General features: G+C 40.6%; 2 protein-coding genes and 2 long non-coding RNA genes across 8 annotated transcripts; 2 read left to right on the top strand and 2 right to left on the bottom strand.

The window, feature by feature from the left end:
• Positions 1 to 2,991: 2,991 nt before the first annotated feature.
• Positions 2,992 to 8,132, bottom strand: LOC141926374 (uncharacterized). The gene is made up of 2 exons (XR_012624112.1): positions 8,014 to 8,132; positions 2,992 to 4,944 (listed from the first exon to the last, which is right to left on the bottom strand). It is a non-coding gene; the product is annotated as an uncharacterized LOC141926374 (long non-coding RNA).
• Positions 8,133 to 8,255: 123 nt separating this feature from the next.
• On the top strand, positions 8,256 to 10,055 carry MAGOH (mago homolog, exon junction complex subunit). Its single transcript, XM_074832008.1, has 5 exons — positions 8,256 to 8,383; positions 8,526 to 8,584; positions 8,746 to 8,856; positions 9,158 to 9,240; positions 9,787 to 10,055. Exons 1-5 carry the CDS (start codon positions 8,296 to 8,298, stop codon positions 9,884 to 9,886), a joined length of 441 nt encoding a protein of 146 aa, XP_074688109.1. The 5' UTR covers positions 8,256 to 8,295; the 3' UTR covers positions 9,887 to 10,055.
• On the bottom strand, positions 8,826 to 11,629 carry LOC141926375 (uncharacterized). Its single transcript, XR_012624113.1, has 3 exons — positions 11,410 to 11,629; positions 10,368 to 10,451; positions 8,826 to 8,946 (listed from the first exon to the last, which is right to left on the bottom strand). It is a non-coding gene; the product is annotated as an uncharacterized LOC141926375 (long non-coding RNA).
• Positions 10,947 to 18,338, top strand: CZIB (CXXC motif containing zinc binding protein). 5 transcript variants are annotated; one of them, XM_074832003.1, is made up of 8 exons: positions 10,950 to 11,250; positions 11,332 to 11,415; positions 12,053 to 12,109; positions 12,879 to 12,960; positions 13,347 to 13,468; positions 13,898 to 13,975; positions 17,199 to 17,264; positions 18,096 to 18,338. In XM_074832003.1, the coding sequence occupies exons 1-8, from the start codon at positions 11,245 to 11,247 to the stop codon at positions 18,171 to 18,173; spliced, it is 573 nt and encodes a 190-aa protein (XP_074688104.1). In that variant the 5' UTR covers positions 10,950 to 11,244; the 3' UTR covers positions 18,174 to 18,338. The 5 variants fall into 5 exon arrangements, with proteins under 5 accessions (XP_074688105.1, XP_074688104.1, XP_074688108.1 ...); XM_074832006.1 differs by having other exon boundaries at positions 10,952 to 11,254; XM_074832005.1 differs by having other exon boundaries at positions 10,960 to 11,250; positions 13,437 to 13,468.
• The last annotated feature ends 325 nt before the right edge of the window (positions 18,339 to 18,663 follow it).

Raw genomic sequence — 18,663 nt, forward strand, 5'->3', positions numbered from 1 at the left:
GGGACCTTAAAGATCATCAAGTTCCATGGCAGGGCCACACCTTCATATCAGTTTGGGTTTCCGTCCTCCTATTTTCTTTTTTATCACTGAAAAATTGCCAGTGACATGAAACAGAACCAATGTTATAGCTCCTAGAGGCAGAGGAGCAGTTATGCACAACAAAATAGAATGTTGGAAAAGATGACCAGGAACTCTTTGAGATCAGGGAAAGCGAACAGACCAGCAGGACTGAGAATTGCATCTCCTAGCTATAAAATAATAGTGCTCAGAACCCAGAATCTGAAACTATATGCCCCCAAGCAGTATGGAAGGGACAGTCTTTTGCCAGAAAAAATAGCAAATGTGGAGGGAATAAATACTGGTATACTTACAGATGAAGGATAAAGAGCATTAGTGAGCAAAGATGCACAGGAGGGCCTATGATACTGGTAATTCCAGGGCCTGCCTATCCATTGCTTCTAACAGCTATGAGATCCCTGAACAAAAGTCACAGGGTACTGTGAAAGGGCACGTTTACTGGTAAAGCAGTCTTTTTCTGGATAAAGAAGAAAAAGGTTGCCATGGCAACCCTGAATGAATTCAGCACATCACCTGCAGATAAAGTCTATCTACAAGGACTGTCTTGAAAGTGAATGAATTCAGCACATCACCTGCAGATAAAGTCTATCTGCAAGGACTGTCTTGAAAGTTGAGGGTTTGCCTGCTTCTTGCTAGGGATCCCTGAATATTATACAAAGGTTTTGCAAATAAGGATTGCATAGGAAATGTATGGTACTTCTACATCCACCAGATCAAAGAGCTCAAAGGTACAACTGTCTCTATAAAAGGAAAGCAATGTATTTTTCTTGATGTAAGTTTTTCAGATGGCTGTAGAGATTGGAAAATCCGATGCATGCAGGGGACAAGTAAGGCCTGGCAGTTTTCTGTGAGAAGACGGGACATGCCAGAGGTCTCTACCCTTTTGCTAATGAAGCCTTATGTTTGACTCTCCTGATCTACTAGACTAGTTTCCTTCTTTATAGAATAAGGGAAAAGCAAAGAACTAAATATCAGAATCAAAAATGTTGGAAGAACATGAGTTGCTTAGAGGAGATGACAAGTATGAAAAAAATGAAATGCAAAAATAATTAAGAAGTATGCAGAAACACAGGTTAAAATGTTATAAAGAAATAAAATTCAATTCTGCTTCCCATGAAAGCATAACAGAGAATATGAGGTCCACTCACAGCAGTATAAGCACGTCTCTAAAGGTAAAATTTAAAAGTTTCTGTTATACATGCACTGCCCCAGGTCTCCCACCTCCGTAAAGTTTGTGAAATTCTGGTGTGTCAACAGGCTCTGTCAGATGGTCAAAATTTGGATTTAGTAAACCACTTCAAATAAAAGGAAAAAAAAAATTAGCACAATGTTTATGGAACACAAAGCAAGGCCGCATGGAAGCAAGCAAAAGTTGCTTAGTAGCCCAGGTCTGAAGTTATCATCTTGAGCAGCTCAACACAACAAAGATGTCCTTTCAAGTGCCATGGACCAGAACCTGGACATTCCAGTTAAAAAGGTAAAATGTTCAACACTCTTTTGATTATTTCCACAGACATAGAGACCTTTTGTAGACATAACCCACCCCTGTAGGAAGGTCATGGGCTAAAGGTTAAGTAAATACCTTTGCTCCCTGCCACTTGGGGAACTTTCAAACAGTTTGGCAGATTTGTTTAAACAAAATCAGCTTCTACAGAAATACATGAATAGAATACAGCACTTGGCTAATTTCTGAATGAAAAGCCTGGAACATGCAGTGACATAAGATACCTCTTTCCTATGTAATACCAAAATTTTGGGGGAACTACTTAGAGGACAATTCACAAAGGCTAACTTCAGTCAAGATGTGCCAGCTTCTTTCTGCATCTCAGAAGAAACCATGGAGACAAGCTTCCCCATGTCTGCCCTTGTAAATATCTCTGTAAAATTTAAGTAAGAGCAAATAGTATTTTGTGTAAGTTGAAGCCACAGTTCTAACATTAAAAAAATAAAATTAAATAAGTAATATTTATTATCTTAAATGATTTGTGGAAGTAAACTATAATGAGGTGGATTCATCTGTACCACACCCCTGTTACTCTTCAAGGCTAGCAGTTCTAATACACCAACTTCCAGCATTGCCAAACCAAACAGATCCATATGAGGGCTGACTTTTCAAAAGAGAAAGTAAATTTCATTATAAACTTGCATTTGCCACAAAAACAATCTATAGAAAAAGCAGAGAACCAAAAAGCTTCACTAAAATTCACAAAAAGATTCATGTGAGATAGAGCTGATCTCGTCTGAGGACAGGGGGATGAACATGGCAACTATGACAATCCCTTCCAGTCCTGTTTTCTATTAATTTCCATTACTCTTTCTCCTTTTCAGAGACTCATTTACACATCTGAGTCTATGTTAGGCTTAGGATTTTTTTTTCTTCTCATACAGATGCCAATACACCACATTTTTGTTTACTTAGTCATCTTCAGCGAGTATTGTCTTGTGAGCAAGAATGTGCATTGGCAAAGAATGTCTTTCAGTCAATAGCTGGCAACAGCGGCACAGCACAGCAGGGAAAACCTTACCTCAGAGAGTAGTAAGGCCAGTTTACTTGGCACCGAAACAGTAGATGTTACTTCTTACAGAGCTGTATTTTTAACCAAGTAGATAAAACTTATCCATATCACCATTTCAAGACACAAAATAGGACGTCTTTTCTAAATAGCATATTACGATGCATAGCTTAGCATTAACACAGAAACCCACAGTCAGTTTGTCTCTAGCGACCACAACAGACTGCCGACTCAGCGACATTCTAATTATCTTTCATACAATGCAGAGGCACAGAAATTAACATTCTTCAAAACTAGAATATAATTCTCTTCTCAGCAACTAAAGAAATAACACAGGTATAACAGAGATCTACATACAAAGTCAAGATCCACACCATAGAACATATTAAATGCTATGAAATACATTTTAAATAAATATTTTATTAATGTATTAACCTCCAAAGCTTATATTGTCTTAATTTAGTCAGCGAAAGTAGTTTCTTTGATAAGGGAATCAATGAAAATTAAAGCCTCTGTAGATACAAGGAGAAGCAATTGCACAAAATTCTGCATGTTTAGAACACAGTTTCACAAGCTACAGACATGGAAAATATCAGAAAAGAACCTGACCTATTTGGAATCTGTGAAAAAAATTCTGTCACCCAATTCTCCCGTGTTCAATGTTTCTAGTGTAGAGAAAAATTAGCAGGAATACAATTATTTCAATGGCAAAAGCAGGTTTTCAGAAAAATACAAACAATCCATAAATCTTGCAACCTTAAAACAAAGTTAAATTAGGGATCCAAAGTAGGTTGATTTACTAGAGCTTTCTGCCAGCTTTTACTGACATGAGAAAAAAAAACAGAAATATTCAGAGCATGTTTATCTGATATCTCCTGTTTCACCAAGTCCCATAGATACCCACTCCCCATAGGTCAGAAGTGAAAATCATGTAAATTTTACTCTCCTTAAAACAACAAAAAACCCAAACACCTTATTAACTAGTATCAGTATCAAGATTTAATATGCACATTGTTATATTACAGTGTTTCTATCATATCTAAAATAATAATGCTAAAAATGTGTATTTATAGAGATATTTTCTTCAGAGACAGAACAATTACGGTTTGTACATGCTTTTAAGCAGAATGAAAAGAACTGCAATCCACACATTTCTGTCTTTCACAAATACAACCTTAAGCCAATGCATTCAAGCACAACATGCCTTTTGATTATAAATGTGTCAAGATAACCCAAACACCACTGTGGTAGCAATACATTATTGTAATGCCATCAAACATGACATTTATTTTAAGACAGCAAGAAAACTAATACACACACAGCAAAACACATTTTTATCTCACCCATAATATGCATTCACCATAAAATATGTTAGAATTAGTATACAGAACTCAAAGACAGTTGACACCTCCCAGATGAATTTAAATGCAGGTTCTCAAGATAACTCGTATTCCAGTTGCTCTTCCTTTCAACACAGCAATTTAAACAACAATGCATTAAGCATTGATATTCCTGAAAAGGCACATAAAACAATTTAGAGAATTACAGTAGAGTCATTCTCTCACAAAAAAAAAAAAAACCTCTGAACTTGAAGTCAAACCACACTACTTAAGAGGAATATACAAAGTTTATACCAAGTCCCTATGAGAAAGTAGGGTAATAGTTCTGTCAAAAATCCTTCAATCTGCTATAAATATGAATGTTACTTTTTTTTGGGTTATGCTTTAATTTCTTTGCTCTACCTGTAAATGTTAAGAAAGCGATTGGTTAGTTATTTCTGTATCAGTAGGTCTCTTCTACTGAAGGGCCAACTTTCAGATATTTTATAGAGTGGAAATTCATAAAGAGTGCAGAATGCAACTGTGAATATTCAGGCCCAAAGAGATGAAGAATAATGAATCCTTTTTCACATTTATATAGCTACTACCAAGAGTCTGCCTAAACCCAGGAAACTATGGCCAAGAAATCAGTAATTTTTAACCACCTATTTTAATTATAAACAGGCCTTTGAGATTCCAGAAGAACACTCTTTTCTTGAATGAATACACTTTGAATACTGTCTATAGCCAATTAAATTGTGAGAGGACTGGAGTAAAACTCAAAAATTTTACCAGAAAGGTGCCGTAAGTAACAGAATGATAACACGGGTAGGCTTATTGTGATGGGAAAGGTACAGGGACCTTTGATTCAATCGCCCAAGCTGCTAAGCCCAGCAGGGCAGTCATGACTTTGTCCCAGTCACTCAGACACAACTCACCCCAGAAAAGCTTTCTTATCAGATGCCCAGGTCTGGCAAGGCTTCCTAGGGGTAGCTCCTATCTGTTTGCATCAGAGAGCTTTGTTAGCTGGGACTCTGTCAGTTTTAAAGAATTAGAACTGTATTGAGTGATCAGTTTCAAGACAATACTCCTATAAAAACAAAGATTCACACCGTACATGGAGTGGCACTGAAAAGTCCTTGTTACTGGATAGACAGAACAGCAATGAACCGCATCAACATCCTGTTAAGGGCTAGAAGCCAACAGACAGTAACAGAATAAGGCAATATAACCACATCAGATCTTTTTTACATGGAAAAACTCAGGAAGTGGAAAGACACTGAGAGACTGCAACTCCAATTTACTTTTAACAGGAGAAAAGGACTCCCAACATTTCCAGCAAAACGCTGAGCCTCACCTTATGCATACATTTAGGACTAATACGTGGAACAGGCTAAGTACTAACTTTTTGTAATTCACAGAAGTTGAGGTCTTTCTTACCGTAACTGCTTTAGTGGGAATATGGCACCTTAAGAGACTGAATTTTAGGACACTATAAACCAGAGGCATCAATGAGGCTTACAGAAAGTCATGGAATTGGATCAGTGTAACATCAGCCTTTGTTAAACAGGAGTGAGCATAGCAGTACATGAATATCTTTCACATGTGCCAGTCACTTAACCATGAGAAACCGAAATAAACTAGACATAAATTCAGGCAAAGTGCATATACTAATTTCCTCGTGCAGGCCAGCTTTCCATTACAGTTCTGACTTTGCCTCCTAGCATCTCAGCTGTGAACAGAAAAGACTCATGTATGTTCTGACATCAAATATATCTTCCAGTCAAACCCGGCCAGATTTAGTATTTCCAGGACTCCTAACCATAATGTAAATGCAAAGAGAAAAGTGATTTAATATTTATTTTTAAATTTACACTCTTAAACCTCTCTTCATATAGTGAAACATCAAAAAACCCCCTTTACAGTTTCTTTAGCGAACATCTTTAACCTAATGTTATTTCAGTTTGCCAAACTTCTGTCTTGTTTCATTAACACCACCTGAGGTGCTTCTGTGCCATTTCCTTCAAAATAAACCAGAATTCTGATTTTCTAATAGAAAGAACTCTTCACTTCAAAAGATGTCTTCACTTTTGTAATGACATATGGCAGAACTCCAAAGATGTTCTATTAACTTCTAACTACAGGTAAGGATTAAATTTACTCCGAGTAAACACAGTACAATGTAGCACACCACATGCCACATCACACAGAACAATGAAACTACAATACAAACAATGAGTACTGCCACATTAGACTTCAGAAAAAGTGCTCTACTTCTTCATTTAGCTGAGTTGTACATATTCAGTTTCTAATCTTTATTCATAAATAGATTTCTCTGGAATACTAATCATTGTCCCTCAACATTCTCCAATTCCCTTGGGAAAATAACATAAGAAAAGCTGTCTAAGAACATAAGAAAAGCTGTCTAACCTACACAGAGGAGAAGGAGCTTGACGTATTACCACAGTGAATGACTATGGTATGAATGTTCACTATGTCATATCTGTTCAAGAGTGAGCCTTAAGTATTTCACCTCCCTCTACATATCTTTCCATTTTCTTCTCTCACTCTTGGTGAGTCTATAATAAATTGGTCTTTATTTTGTGTATATCCAGCGAATAGTGTCTTTAGGTTCAATAGTAATTTAAGTTAAATGAGACAAAGATGCAATTTCTTTGCTCCATTATTCTAATCCAATGAAGTACTAAAATATATCCAAAGTAGTTACTTAAACCTAATTTAAGAGTGTCTAGATTTAAACATTCTATTTTTCCAGAAAAATACTGTATTACCTCTCACTGTAATAATTCGTGTTAAAAGAAATCAACCAATCCCAACATTTTTTGGGTTTGACTATACTAGTGAAAGCTTAGAGCTCCTACATAGAAGAGGAAGCCAGATCACAAAACATACCAGGCTCCTGAAAAACAAGCTACAGCCAAACCTGACCTATCAACAGGGGGTTTAGTCAGTTTACGTATGAATGATGTCCAGATGTGGACACCTAGGGCTTTCCTCCACACAGAATTAACTGAGATCAAAAGCTTTATCTGATTATTTACACAATACCACACCAAAGACTATGTTATTTCCATGGACAGATTAGATCTGGAAGCAGTTCAGCTATTTCCACTCAGTTCATAACAGTAACTACTGCCAGACTTAACCCTGCTGTAACTCTAAAGTAAGCAGATTGAGCTTCATTAGCCCTGCACTAACAGCCTACACCTAGGATGTGACACAGCATCACCTAAATGAAATCAAGTTCATCAGTGTAAAATCCATTTTCAATACTACCAGAGAACAAAATGTCCTCAAAAAAAGCATCCTTCCTAAGGATCAGCACAAGAGATACCATATTTCTACATTTTTCTTTCAGAAGGAAATATTTTACAAAAGGGCATGTCTCCAGCTATTTCCTTTCTCTCAGCAGTTCCCCAAAGAGCAAAAAGGCAGCTCTATTACCACCAGTCCATCTGCTCTCAAACTTCAGGACACCTGTGATGAGGGTAACTCTAACAAACCAGTACCGGTGAGGAGGCATAGGGGTGCACCAGCTGCGTGGGAGCCAAACCCAGCCCAGGGAACAGCTCGGCTGGGTTACTGCCTTCATCCAAGGGAGGCACAAACCGCTTCAAATTCTAACACAGTAACACTAACTGTTAATATCTGGACTCATAATAAAAGGCTAGCTGCACCTCATTTTTCTTTTATTGCTATGTCTGAATATTACAAAAAAGCCTCCATTAGTAACAAGTGAATAATTTTCACTTTCTGCCTAGGAAAAAGATCACAAGTTTTAAGGCAAAGCATGCAGCATGTCTTTCACTGACTGAATCAAGTGGTCCTCACAGACAAATCAATACTTGGGTGGACTTCAGTCTGTTCTGTGCTCCAGCGATGGCACCCAAGCCATCCCCACCACAGCTGTGGTGTGGGGAAAGGGGAGGTGATAATCAAGCACCGGTCTGACACTGCAAATACTACTACAAGAAAACAGCTTGTGCCCGCTGCCCGGGCTCCAGGTGCCCCATGGGGAGCCAACCTGCCGAAGGCCCAGGCCTTAGCCCTGAGGAAGAAAGGCGGTCAGCGGCACCCCTCACCTGTACCGCTTTATGTCGCTAGGCGGACTCGGCCATGTCTGGGCCACCCGGCTGGGTCTCGGCTGAGGGCCGCGTTCCGTCCCGGGCGGAGGGAGCGGGAGCCGGGCGGGAGCCCAGCCCTCACAGGCCCGCCAGAGGGCGGCCGCGGCCGTCGCTGCTCCGGCTCGCGACGTTTGGTGCTGCCGGCCAATCAGAGTGAGGAGCGCGCTCCGCCCCGCCCCCGCGCGTCGTGACGCGTTTCGTCCGCGCCGCCGCGGTGCATGCCGGGGCGGTGGCGGGACCATGGCGAGCGATTTCTATCTCCGCTACTATGTGGGGCACAAGGGCAAGTTCGGTCACGAGTTCCTCGAGTTCGAGTTCCGGCCCGATGGTGAGTGACGGGGCGGGACCAGGCGGGCAGCGGGGCTGGGTCCGGCTCTCTCCGCTGCCGGTGCGATGCGGGGCTGGGCGGGGGGCCGCCGCGCAGCGGTGCCCGTCTGGCGCGGGGTTAACATCTGCCGTGTCTTTGCCAGGGAAGCTGCGCTACGCCAACAACAGCAACTACAAGAACGACGTCATGATCCGAAAGGAGGTACGGGGGTGGTGGGCGGCGGAGGTGCCTGCCGGGAGCCGGTGCCGTGCCGGGAACCAGCAAAGCCAAGGCCCGGTGGGGTGGTTGGTGCGGGTGGGTCAGCTGGGCAGCGCGCCAGGCAGCGCCTGGGGGGCTTCTTCACGTCGGAATATTGTTTTTAGGCTTATGTGCATAAGAGCGTGATGGAGGAGCTGAAAAGAATAATCGATGACAGCGAAATCACAAAAGAAGATGATGCGCTGTGGCCTCCTCCTGACAGAGTTGGTCGACAGGTTGGTGTTCAGTGGCTTTTCTAGTTGCTGCTTTTATGTATGATAGCTCGTTAGAAGCATAACTGAACTTCTTTCAAGTCAGTATTGTTTCTAGTCAAGAGGGAAACAAATACTTTTTAAAAACTTGAGCAGTGCCGAAATGGCAATTTAGTTGTGAGTTAATATGATTCACAGACCTGCTGCATTCAGTACCTTTGTGATAAAAGCGAAAAGGCCATCATCTCAGTACTTAAGTATTTCTGTAACTAATGCCATAAAGCAGTAGTTTGAGTTCCTATAATCTTTTTTTTTTTTTCTTCAGGAGCTTGAAATAGTAATTGGTGATGAGCACATCTCCTTTACCACGTCAAAAATCGGTTCACTCATTGATGTAAATCAATCCAAGTATGTACTCTGCTTTTTAATGTTGCTGTTCTTTTTATGTAACAATCTATATTGGAATTGCTGATTACTAGGTACTTGTATTTTATATTGTTTCAAAGTACAAATCAGTTCCTGGGGGCACAAGCGCTCTGTGTTCCAGCATAATGTACCAAAAGCTTTTAAGCTGTCTCATAATGCGTTATATTCTCAAACTCACTGAGCAGCTAAGCTTACTGTAGGAACCTCTGTTAGGCATACTCAGAGCCTGAACTAAGCTACTATGGGCTACACCTTCACCTAAGCTGAAAAGCCTGGGTATCATGTTTATTAAATCCAAAGTGATGTTCCTACTTGTTTTCATGATGAAAACACACATTTTGTTAGGACTTAAAATGTGCAAACGAGTACAGAATGTTTTATCAATCAGTGTAGAATGAGAGAAATCTGTTAATGTCTAAGATGACCTCTGATAAGTCTCCCTATAGACTTTGTTTGGTTTTATAAACTGCTCTCATAGAACATCGATCTAACTTTTTTCTTTTTTCTTCCTTCTATTGTGCACTGCAGGGATCCAGAAGGCTTGAGAGTGTTCTACTACCTGGTCCAGGACCTTAAGTGTCTAGTCTTCAGTCTTATTGGACTACACTTCAAGATTAAGCCAATTTAAATCAAACAAATTGAAGTTTGTATTGCAGTGTCTGTATGGGGGGGCAGGGGGGAGGAATGCTGTTTCAATTCCTCACTATTTCTGGCCTGAAGCCTTTATGTATGTTAGAATTTTTTTTTACAAACTGTCAGTGACTGTCTTAATAAAATGGTAAGATCTGTATTTTTAATTTATAAGTTCTGCTGAGAAACTGACTTCCTAACACCTCTTTTATCATGGTACATTCAGGGTATGTTGCTTCACTGGTATCAAACAAAACTATATTTCACTTCCCAATGCAGCAGTAGAAGATAGAATTCAGCCTGGCTCTGTGAAATGAACTTTTGCCAGCTGTCAAGATAAATTTTTGTTACGGTCCCAAGTTGGATATTCTGTCAGCCAGCTCAAATATGCAAAACAACTGAAGCCCTGACTCTGCACATGATAATCAATTATAGCAAAGACACACGTCAGCTTCCTAACAACCTGCTGCTGTGATTACCTGTTTGCTTTCAGAGTGAAGAGGACAAGCCACCTGGGAGCCATCCAGGATCTTCACTGATACTCCCATCCAGCTTTAGAAAAACTGAAATGAAAAGCAATGTAGAATGTATTTAGTTAGGTTCTAGACTAGCAGATCTGTTGTGCAGAATTAAGAGACTTAGAGGACCAAACGTGTCAACTTCAATTTTTATAAAGCACTGTGGGAAACCCCCCCCAGTGGGCCAGGGCTGTGTTCCCCACAGCAGCTCTGCCAAGTTTGCTTTCTCTAGCACCTCCTTCTGGTTTTCCTAAATCTGTAACCACTGGCATTAAAAAAAAAGATTGTGCTTAAATAACCTTTTAAAAGGTGAAAACAGCTAATCCTATTACCTGTGCCAGCACCTCCTGCTTTCCCTCCTCTCACCACAGGGACTGTCTGCCTTTCCCACCAGCAGCCCCCTTTGCCCCCCAACATGCCTGCCTCGCTTCCCCACCGCCACCCCCGTTCCGCCTTCATCCGCTGAACCGGCCGCCCCGCTCCCCGGGGCCCGGCCCGGCCGCCTTCTGTCCGGGGCGGCGAGGCGGTGCCAGGCCGCGCTGGCGGGCGCCATCTTGGCCGAGGGCAGCTTCGGCCTCACGTCGGCTTCAGCCCCGCAGAGAGCCCCGGGAGGCGGCCGCCAGCTTGGCTGAGGGCAGAAACGCAACGGGGTGGAGGGAAAAAAAACCCAAAACAAACCAACCCACCAAAAAACCTCAGCACTAAAACCACGTAGGAGCGGCTTGAAACCCGCAGCTGCTCCCGCGAGAGGCGGGACAGCGTTGAGGGGGGCCGTCAGGGGAGTCCCGATAGCGCGGCGCCTCCGCGGCCCCTGAGCTGCCGGGCACCCTGCGAGGCCATGGGGGTAGGTAAGAGCCGCGGCCGGGCCGAGCTGAGCCCGACCCAGCTGAGCTGAGGGCCTCTCTCACTGCCTCTTGCTTTGCAGAGGATCGGGCTGCAGCTGCGCGCCACGCTGGAGAACATCACCCGGCTGCGGGCCGAGGGGGAGGACTTCCGCTGGTACCTCAAGGTGCGGCGGCGGGGGCTGCGGCGGGGGCTTCGGGAGGTGGGAGAGGCCGTTCTCGGTGTTCGGAGCCTGCTCTCAGTGTTCGGAGCCTGCTGGGCTGCCCGGCGGGGGCACCTGGCCACGAAGGCCTGCGGTGCTGAGTGTCACATCACGCAGCTTATACAGTGTTTTCTTCCACACAGTGCAAGCAGGCTGCTACAGGAGCAACGAATGTGGTGGTATACAGATATGTATTCGTTACTACATGCATGACATTATACATTAGTTTGCAATAATGAAAAGTCTTAAGTTGGAGCGTTGGTCAGTGCCTCCATTGGTGAGGTGGTTGGTAGTCCAGTATCCAGTGGCAGGTAACCCAGCTGGATGGTGAGATGCACTATTCCCGCCTTTTATCTTGTGACTGTGCTTTGTAACATGTTTTCCATCGGACACGCCCACGGACAGACCCTCTGCAGCGGGTGTGCCTGCTGGGTCGAGTCAGCTGAGGGGCCTGTCAGGATAGATGGCAAGTGATGTCTGCCTCCAGCTCCTTTCAGCTGTGAAACGGTGGGGATTGTGACTGGAGGGATCACATCAGCTTCTTCATCTTTTTAATCCCTGATTATTGACAGCTTTAAATTCTCTGATTTATGTTTTTCAGTTGAAATGTGGGAACTGCGGAGAAATCTCTGAAAAATGGCAGTATCTGCGATTGATGGTACGTTTCCCAGTTGTAACCCGCATCAGAACAAAAATGAGGAAACAAACCTGCCTCCTACATGCAAGGGATATTAGCATCAGGGATGTGACAACTTACACTTCAGATGATATAGTATTTTAATAGCTATATGTAATCAGTAAATGCTGTCGTATTCCACGTAAAAAAATATATTTGGAGACTTTTAATTGAAATATGCCATTGGAATGGTGAGTGTTGGTGACAAAGTATTTACGTCTGCTTTGAAAAGCCGCCCTTCTGTAAAAATATCATTTGAAAACAAATTTTGAAGTGATATCAGATAAGGTTGTGCCTGTAGCATATTTCTCTGATGCTGATGGAATCTTTTTGGAGAAGTTTAGGTAATTCAAGGTGAGTTAAGCCTGCTAAATTAGTATTTGGAAACTTGAAAAGCAGGATAAAATTTGTCAGGGATAAGGGAAGGTTCTGTTCTTAGGAATAATCATCCCTTTTTGTTGCATGCCACTGAATGGTAAGAACATATTTTGAGGAATTAATGGAACATGCCTATATGGACAAGACATAACTATCCATTATTCACTATTTTAAGTCTAGAACAGAACTATTCTTTGATAATCACAGTTTTCTGAATTACAGATCTTTCTAGTTTAAAAAAATGCCTTCTTGTTTCAGTATTTTTAAAACCTTAAAGACCATTGTTGTAAAAACTACTTTACCTTTGCAGAGGTTTCCAGTGGCTCAGCTAGAGTGCAGTTAAAAATGATGTCTCTGTTATCATGGTTTTTAGGACAGTGCTCCCCTGAAAGGAGGCAGAGGAAGCGCCACCATGGTGCAGAAATGCAAGCTGTGCTCCAGGGAGAACTCCATTGGTACGTGCTTAGAAATTTAAGAGGCATCATCCATTTTACACTTTTTCTCCTCAGTTTATCTTTTAGTCCCCATTTTTGCTTGTTTGCAAAGAGCATTCAGCAGGGATTTTTTTTCTTGTACACTGGTGCTTGACTTCACAACAGGTACATGTCATCATGACAGCAAGGCCTTGCAGTGAGTTCAGGTTTCTGCATGAACAAAACTCATATCCATAATGTCATTTTACAAAAGAATGCTTTCTTTTTTTTTTTTTTTTTTGCATTGGTAGGGTAACAGAATGGTGTAATGTAAACTTCTTGGGGTAAGTGAGAAAAACTGAATTCTACCTTTTGAGGGCCAACTGTAGGAGCTGCTTGGTTACTTTGTTTCTTTTACTTTGTATAAGGAAATGTCTTTGAAAGAAGCTGGTACTTGGTTTGTGCTGAAGAAGACATAATGCCACTCACTTCTACACTTCTGATATTTTCTCTTCTAGATATTTTAAGTCAGACAATCAAGCCTTACAATGTAAGTTTGTTTTCTCTTTTATACGACAAGTGAAAGATAAATAAGCATTAAAATATTTTGAGTTTTTATCATCACATTCCTCTTTCAAGAACAGAAAAGTTGGTATTGTCCCCTGACAGAAAACTGTCCCCTGCATACAGTCTTAAGTGTAGAATAATCTGATACATTTCAAGTGAAAAATACAAAATTGTATCACTCAAATTAGAGGTGATTTTATAATTCCCATACTGGTTTCATTTTGAAGGCTTCCTTGTGGCAGATTAAGAAATTCTAGTTCATTACCACCTATTAAACAAGCTCTAGGATTTTGCGGTCACTTGGGACATCAGAGTTGATAGTACTTTAAAAAAGTAATTCATTCCTAGACTAATGCTTGTCACTGTCTTTCTCTATTAGCTGAAAACTGATGTTATTCTGACTCAATTACAGGCTGAAGACAGCGAGAAATTCAAAACAATAGTGGAGTTTGAATGCCGAGGTCTGGAACCGGTTGACTTTCAACCACAGGTGAGTTATTATTCATGATTTGTTTCTCAGTTTTGAAGAGCACTTCTTAAAGATTCTAGAGTGACAAAATACACACTATTTGAAATGGTACTGCTCTTCCTGGAACATCCTAGACCTCCCCAGTTTTCTATCCTCTCCACAGTTCTTTTACTTCATTTGACTCCAAAAAAACCCACAAGGAGCTAACACTAACAACTCTGGTATTCTTTGTGCCAGTAAAATCTAAAATTAAACACACCTTGGAGTCATATTCAAATTGCCTCACAGGTGACTTAGTACTGCTCATTTGAATTAATTTGGAAGGTCTTTATTGCTCACCTTATTGCAAAAGGGAGTCTTTCGCAAAGGGGAATTGTGTGAGTGTGTAATTAGATAGCCACATTCAGGAGAGCACCATTTCGCTTCGTGGTGTCTTACAGAGTAAATGAAGTTCAGGTTATGGACAGTCTTCAGTATGTGGCCTCTAAAAAAAATCAAATTTTCTTTGAGATTTAACATCTCCAAAGCCATAAGAAATCAATGTTGGCATTTTTCCATTTGCAACTTGATCAGACAAAGACTGAAGATCAACAGCAGTTAAAGACTGTTACAAAGCACACCTCAAGGCCAAGCTAATCTCCAGTGATTCATTTGCTTGTGCATGGTCATGCTGTATGCAAGTTAACTCCCTACTATATTTAACCTATTATTCCAGTCGGATTAGGCGTAAACAGACTGACAAATATAAACCTGTCTTATAGCACCTCAGACTGTGACACTGTGCTCAGAAATAGACCAGAAAAGCTGATCCTACAATGAATTTGGTGTCACCACCGTTATTTATTTATTTATTTATTTAGGTGAAGCCCATCTTTTTGAGGAACAGAATGGCTATTAGTGTATTTCTGTTTGAAAACTCTGCAGCCAGACCTAGGAACTTGCACTTCAAGAAAAATCCATGAGAACACTACAGAATGTAGGAGATGTTTATAGTTCTGCATCCTAGCTGTCAGTTTTATTTTTATCTGTAGAACAAAGACTTCACAGCTGTAATAAAGCTTTTAATTTAATATTCTCAAAGTTTGGTCTGTGCACTCTGTTGGAGAGCACACCTGAATCCCTGAGCAGATATTTCAGTGAATTTTCTGATGCCTAGATGAGTAAATATATAGACTTCTGCAGTTCCAAACAATGCTATAAACTGCTTTACATTTGACATGATCCAAGCTGTCCTGGCTTCTCCACAACTTCAGAGCTGGCTTTTGATTAGCACCAAACATAGCATATGGCCATAGCATTACTGTATTTTCTTTGTATTTTTTGATAGACATAATACAACCATACCTGAAGTCAATTTAGAGTAGTTCAATGCTTGCATATCTTAATTATAGTGGTTTTCTCAAAAATATTCTTTAAGTTTGAAAGTATCCTTTGATTTTCTGATATAAACCCTCTTTTCCTACCTAGTAGCAGCAACAAATTCAAACTAGGTATTTGTGTGTTCTGATAATGGGCAAGAACATTTTTTTCCCTCCACTTACTTACCTGTCTTGTTTAATGTGCTTAAGTAGATACATCTACAGCAAATCTGATACACAATTTTTGGTTTTAATTGAGGATAGTTCAGCTTCTTTCCTGTCCTTGTCCCTCAGGTGAATGCTTCAACTAAAAAATGAAGGTTTCTTTATAAAATTTCTCTTAACCCTTCTTAAGCTTCTTTACTTTGTGGCACAACTGATAGGTTAATAGGTAACAAAGGTGTGACAATTCACTGTGTTGTAAAGTCAGTAGGCATTTTTGCTTCTTTGGTGTGTGTGTTTATGCTTTAGCTGTTGGTCCTTCACCAGTCAGCAGAGAGCACACAAATCACTGTGTGTCCCCAGCTGCCTTCTGCAGAGATTAAACGAGTCTCTGCTCTGACGCCAAAGCTGTAAGAATGAAAGTCCTGCTGAGTGGCTGGTACAGAAGCTTCTAATTCCAGTCACATGGCTTCTTGTTCCTTGGAGGACTGGTGAATCTCTCCAGGTGGCAAAAGCGGGGCTTCTTTTATTTTTCTAGTTTGTTCTGTACTGGAGCTCTACATTTTTGTCCCATGATGCTGATCTTCCTCTCCACCCCTAGCAGTTCCCTTGAGATGGGCTTCTGACAATTAACTAAAGGCCTTATTCACACTGTGCCTTGCCGACAGCTCTCCTGTTGTTACACTTGCCACACTTCGTGGTTTATTTAACTCCCCAGTGCTTAACCTGCCATTCAAATCCCAGAATATTTTAAAATCATGTGGCTTGCTTCACACATTCTTACATAGTTAAATGTCTTACTGGCACTAGTGGGAATTTATCAAAAATGCAAGTTGCAGAAAACCAGGAAGAAGCTACCTTTGCTTTTTAGCCGCTTCTTAATAAAGTTCTGTAGTTAGAAATGGCAATGTAAGAAACCTTCCTGTATGCTACAGAGGTGGCTGAGATTTTTAAATTTACTTTTAAAACTAATAAAACTCAACTTACAGCTTGATAACCGTGAACTCTAAAATGAGAGAGCTGTTCCTACAGAAGATAAAATATCTTGTTCTTGTACGCTCCTTCCTTCCTAGTGCTGTCCTTTCCTTCAACTCTTTAAAAACAGCAACAGTAACAACAGTGAAGGACTCTCCTCTTTGAAATGATTGTTTGGCTGTCCTAATCTGTTCATTCAGCCAGCTGATTCTCATTTCACATAAAGCTTGCTAGTCAATTCTGTACCTAAATCAAATACAAGCTGCTCCTTCTCTAGAGTGTCTTGGATTCTGACAATATTTATGCCAAAACTATTAACACTCTTTCACTGCAAGAAAATAAGAAGTGGAAGTTTATTATGAAGCTATCTTTTACATAATGCCTGTATGGAGTATGGATTCTGAACACAGAACTATTAGTAGTTGGATGCTGCTACATAAACTCAGAAACTTGGGTTTAACATTATCAAGAATACTTAAAATACATTTTTGGCAGGAAAAATAGAGAAGCAGTGTTCCCTCATTTTACTCTGTGGTTGCTTCGATTGAATCTTCCCAAGTCACCAACAGGGTCACAATCTTATACTTTCCTTAACTAGGAAAGAGCTTGACTATTCTCTCTACCTAATTTAAAAGAAATACAATAAAAGCTTGTGCTGAGTTACTTTCTTTAAATATGTTTCAATGATCATACTTGTTATTTTCTTGGTACAACCTATTCTTAAAAACTTACTGCAAATGTGTTTGCAGGCAGGGTTTGCTGCTGAAGGTGCAGAATCTGGCACACCTTTCAACGACATAAACTTGTTAGAAAAGGTATGTTGTCTTAGTTTCATTAGTAAATCTAATTATCTAGCTTTCTTTCCTTAAGTCGCTAGTCCAAAATACACCCCCTGCACATGCAAGAGACTTGTTTTACTCTTTCATGTAGGCACAGGAAAGTTATAGCTGGAGAAACTAAAAACTATGAACAACCAGCATTACAAACAGCGTAATTTTAGAAGTACGTATTTGATAGCTCAGCAGCTGACAAAAGGAGAAATGCAACTTTTAAGTCTCAGGAATTCCAGAGATCAAACATCTGGAATGCTAAATAACCCCAGGGTTATTCAGAGTGGTGAACTGATTTTTCTAGGAAGATGCCTGCACTTTTTCCTGTGCGCTGAGATATTAAAAAGTAATATAAAGACACTGTCCTTCAAAGCTCAGGATGATGACTCCAGCATTGCAAATCTTCCTTGGCTGTGAACAAGAATCTCAAGGTCAAATTTGTTCCCTGGTATCCTACTTGGCAGGGATCTACTTGTCCGCTTACCCACCTGACTAGGGTATTCTAAATGATAGATAATCCTTTCATCTGTCATGGTTGCTGTCTTGGCTGTGAACTACATATGAAAAAAAATAATCATTGTTAAAATAAAATCACAGAGACTGAATCTTACTTTATTTCAGGTCAGTGCTGTTGCTCCTCTCAGATACCGAAACTTAGCTTAGTGACTGCACAGTGCTTTCCACACAAATCTAAGACCCAAATTGAGGCTTAGACCCAAGTGAGGCTTAGTTTCAGTTTTGAATTCCAGTCTGTGTTTTAGACACAATTGCATTCTATCCCCTGCGACTAATACTGTGAAATCTTATTTCCTATAGGATTGGAATGACTATGATGAAAAAACAAAGGAATCTGTTGGAATCTATGAAGTTACTCATAAATTTGTAAAATGCTAAAGCTCATACCCCTAATACATCTTGCCATGCTTATTGATGGAGGAGCTGTAACCATGGGAGACACAGTTTCCTTGGAGATACTTTCACATGGCTGTACTTCAGAAATGGAAATCTTAAGTTGTACTTATTGTCCCCAGCATGCCCTAATAAAATATTTTCCACAGAGCACTTTGCTATGGCCTCAGTACATACAGGATATACACTTGACTGAACCATGCCATTTTCTTAATGTTTTTTGGGGGAATATATATGGTTGTGGTGGACTGTAGCTTAACTACTGTATCAACAGTAACTACTTATGGTAGTCACTGTGTGACAACAGTGTAACAACTTACAGCCTTAAAGTCTTTAATAGCCAATCACCAAGAAGTACCCACATTTGATTCCCTAACATAAGCAAATAAGGGCTTTTCCCTCACCCCTCCTATTATCAGGAAATGACTATGAGTAATAGTAAAGGGACTGTCTTAACTGTTCAAGGGAAAAGGTA

The sequence above is a fragment of the Strix aluco genome, chromosome 8, assembly GCF_031877795.1.
Source record: "Strix aluco isolate bStrAlu1 chromosome 8, bStrAlu1.hap1, whole genome shotgun sequence".
NCBI classification, from domain to species: domain Eukaryota; kingdom Metazoa; phylum Chordata; class Aves; order Strigiformes; family Strigidae; genus Strix; species Strix aluco.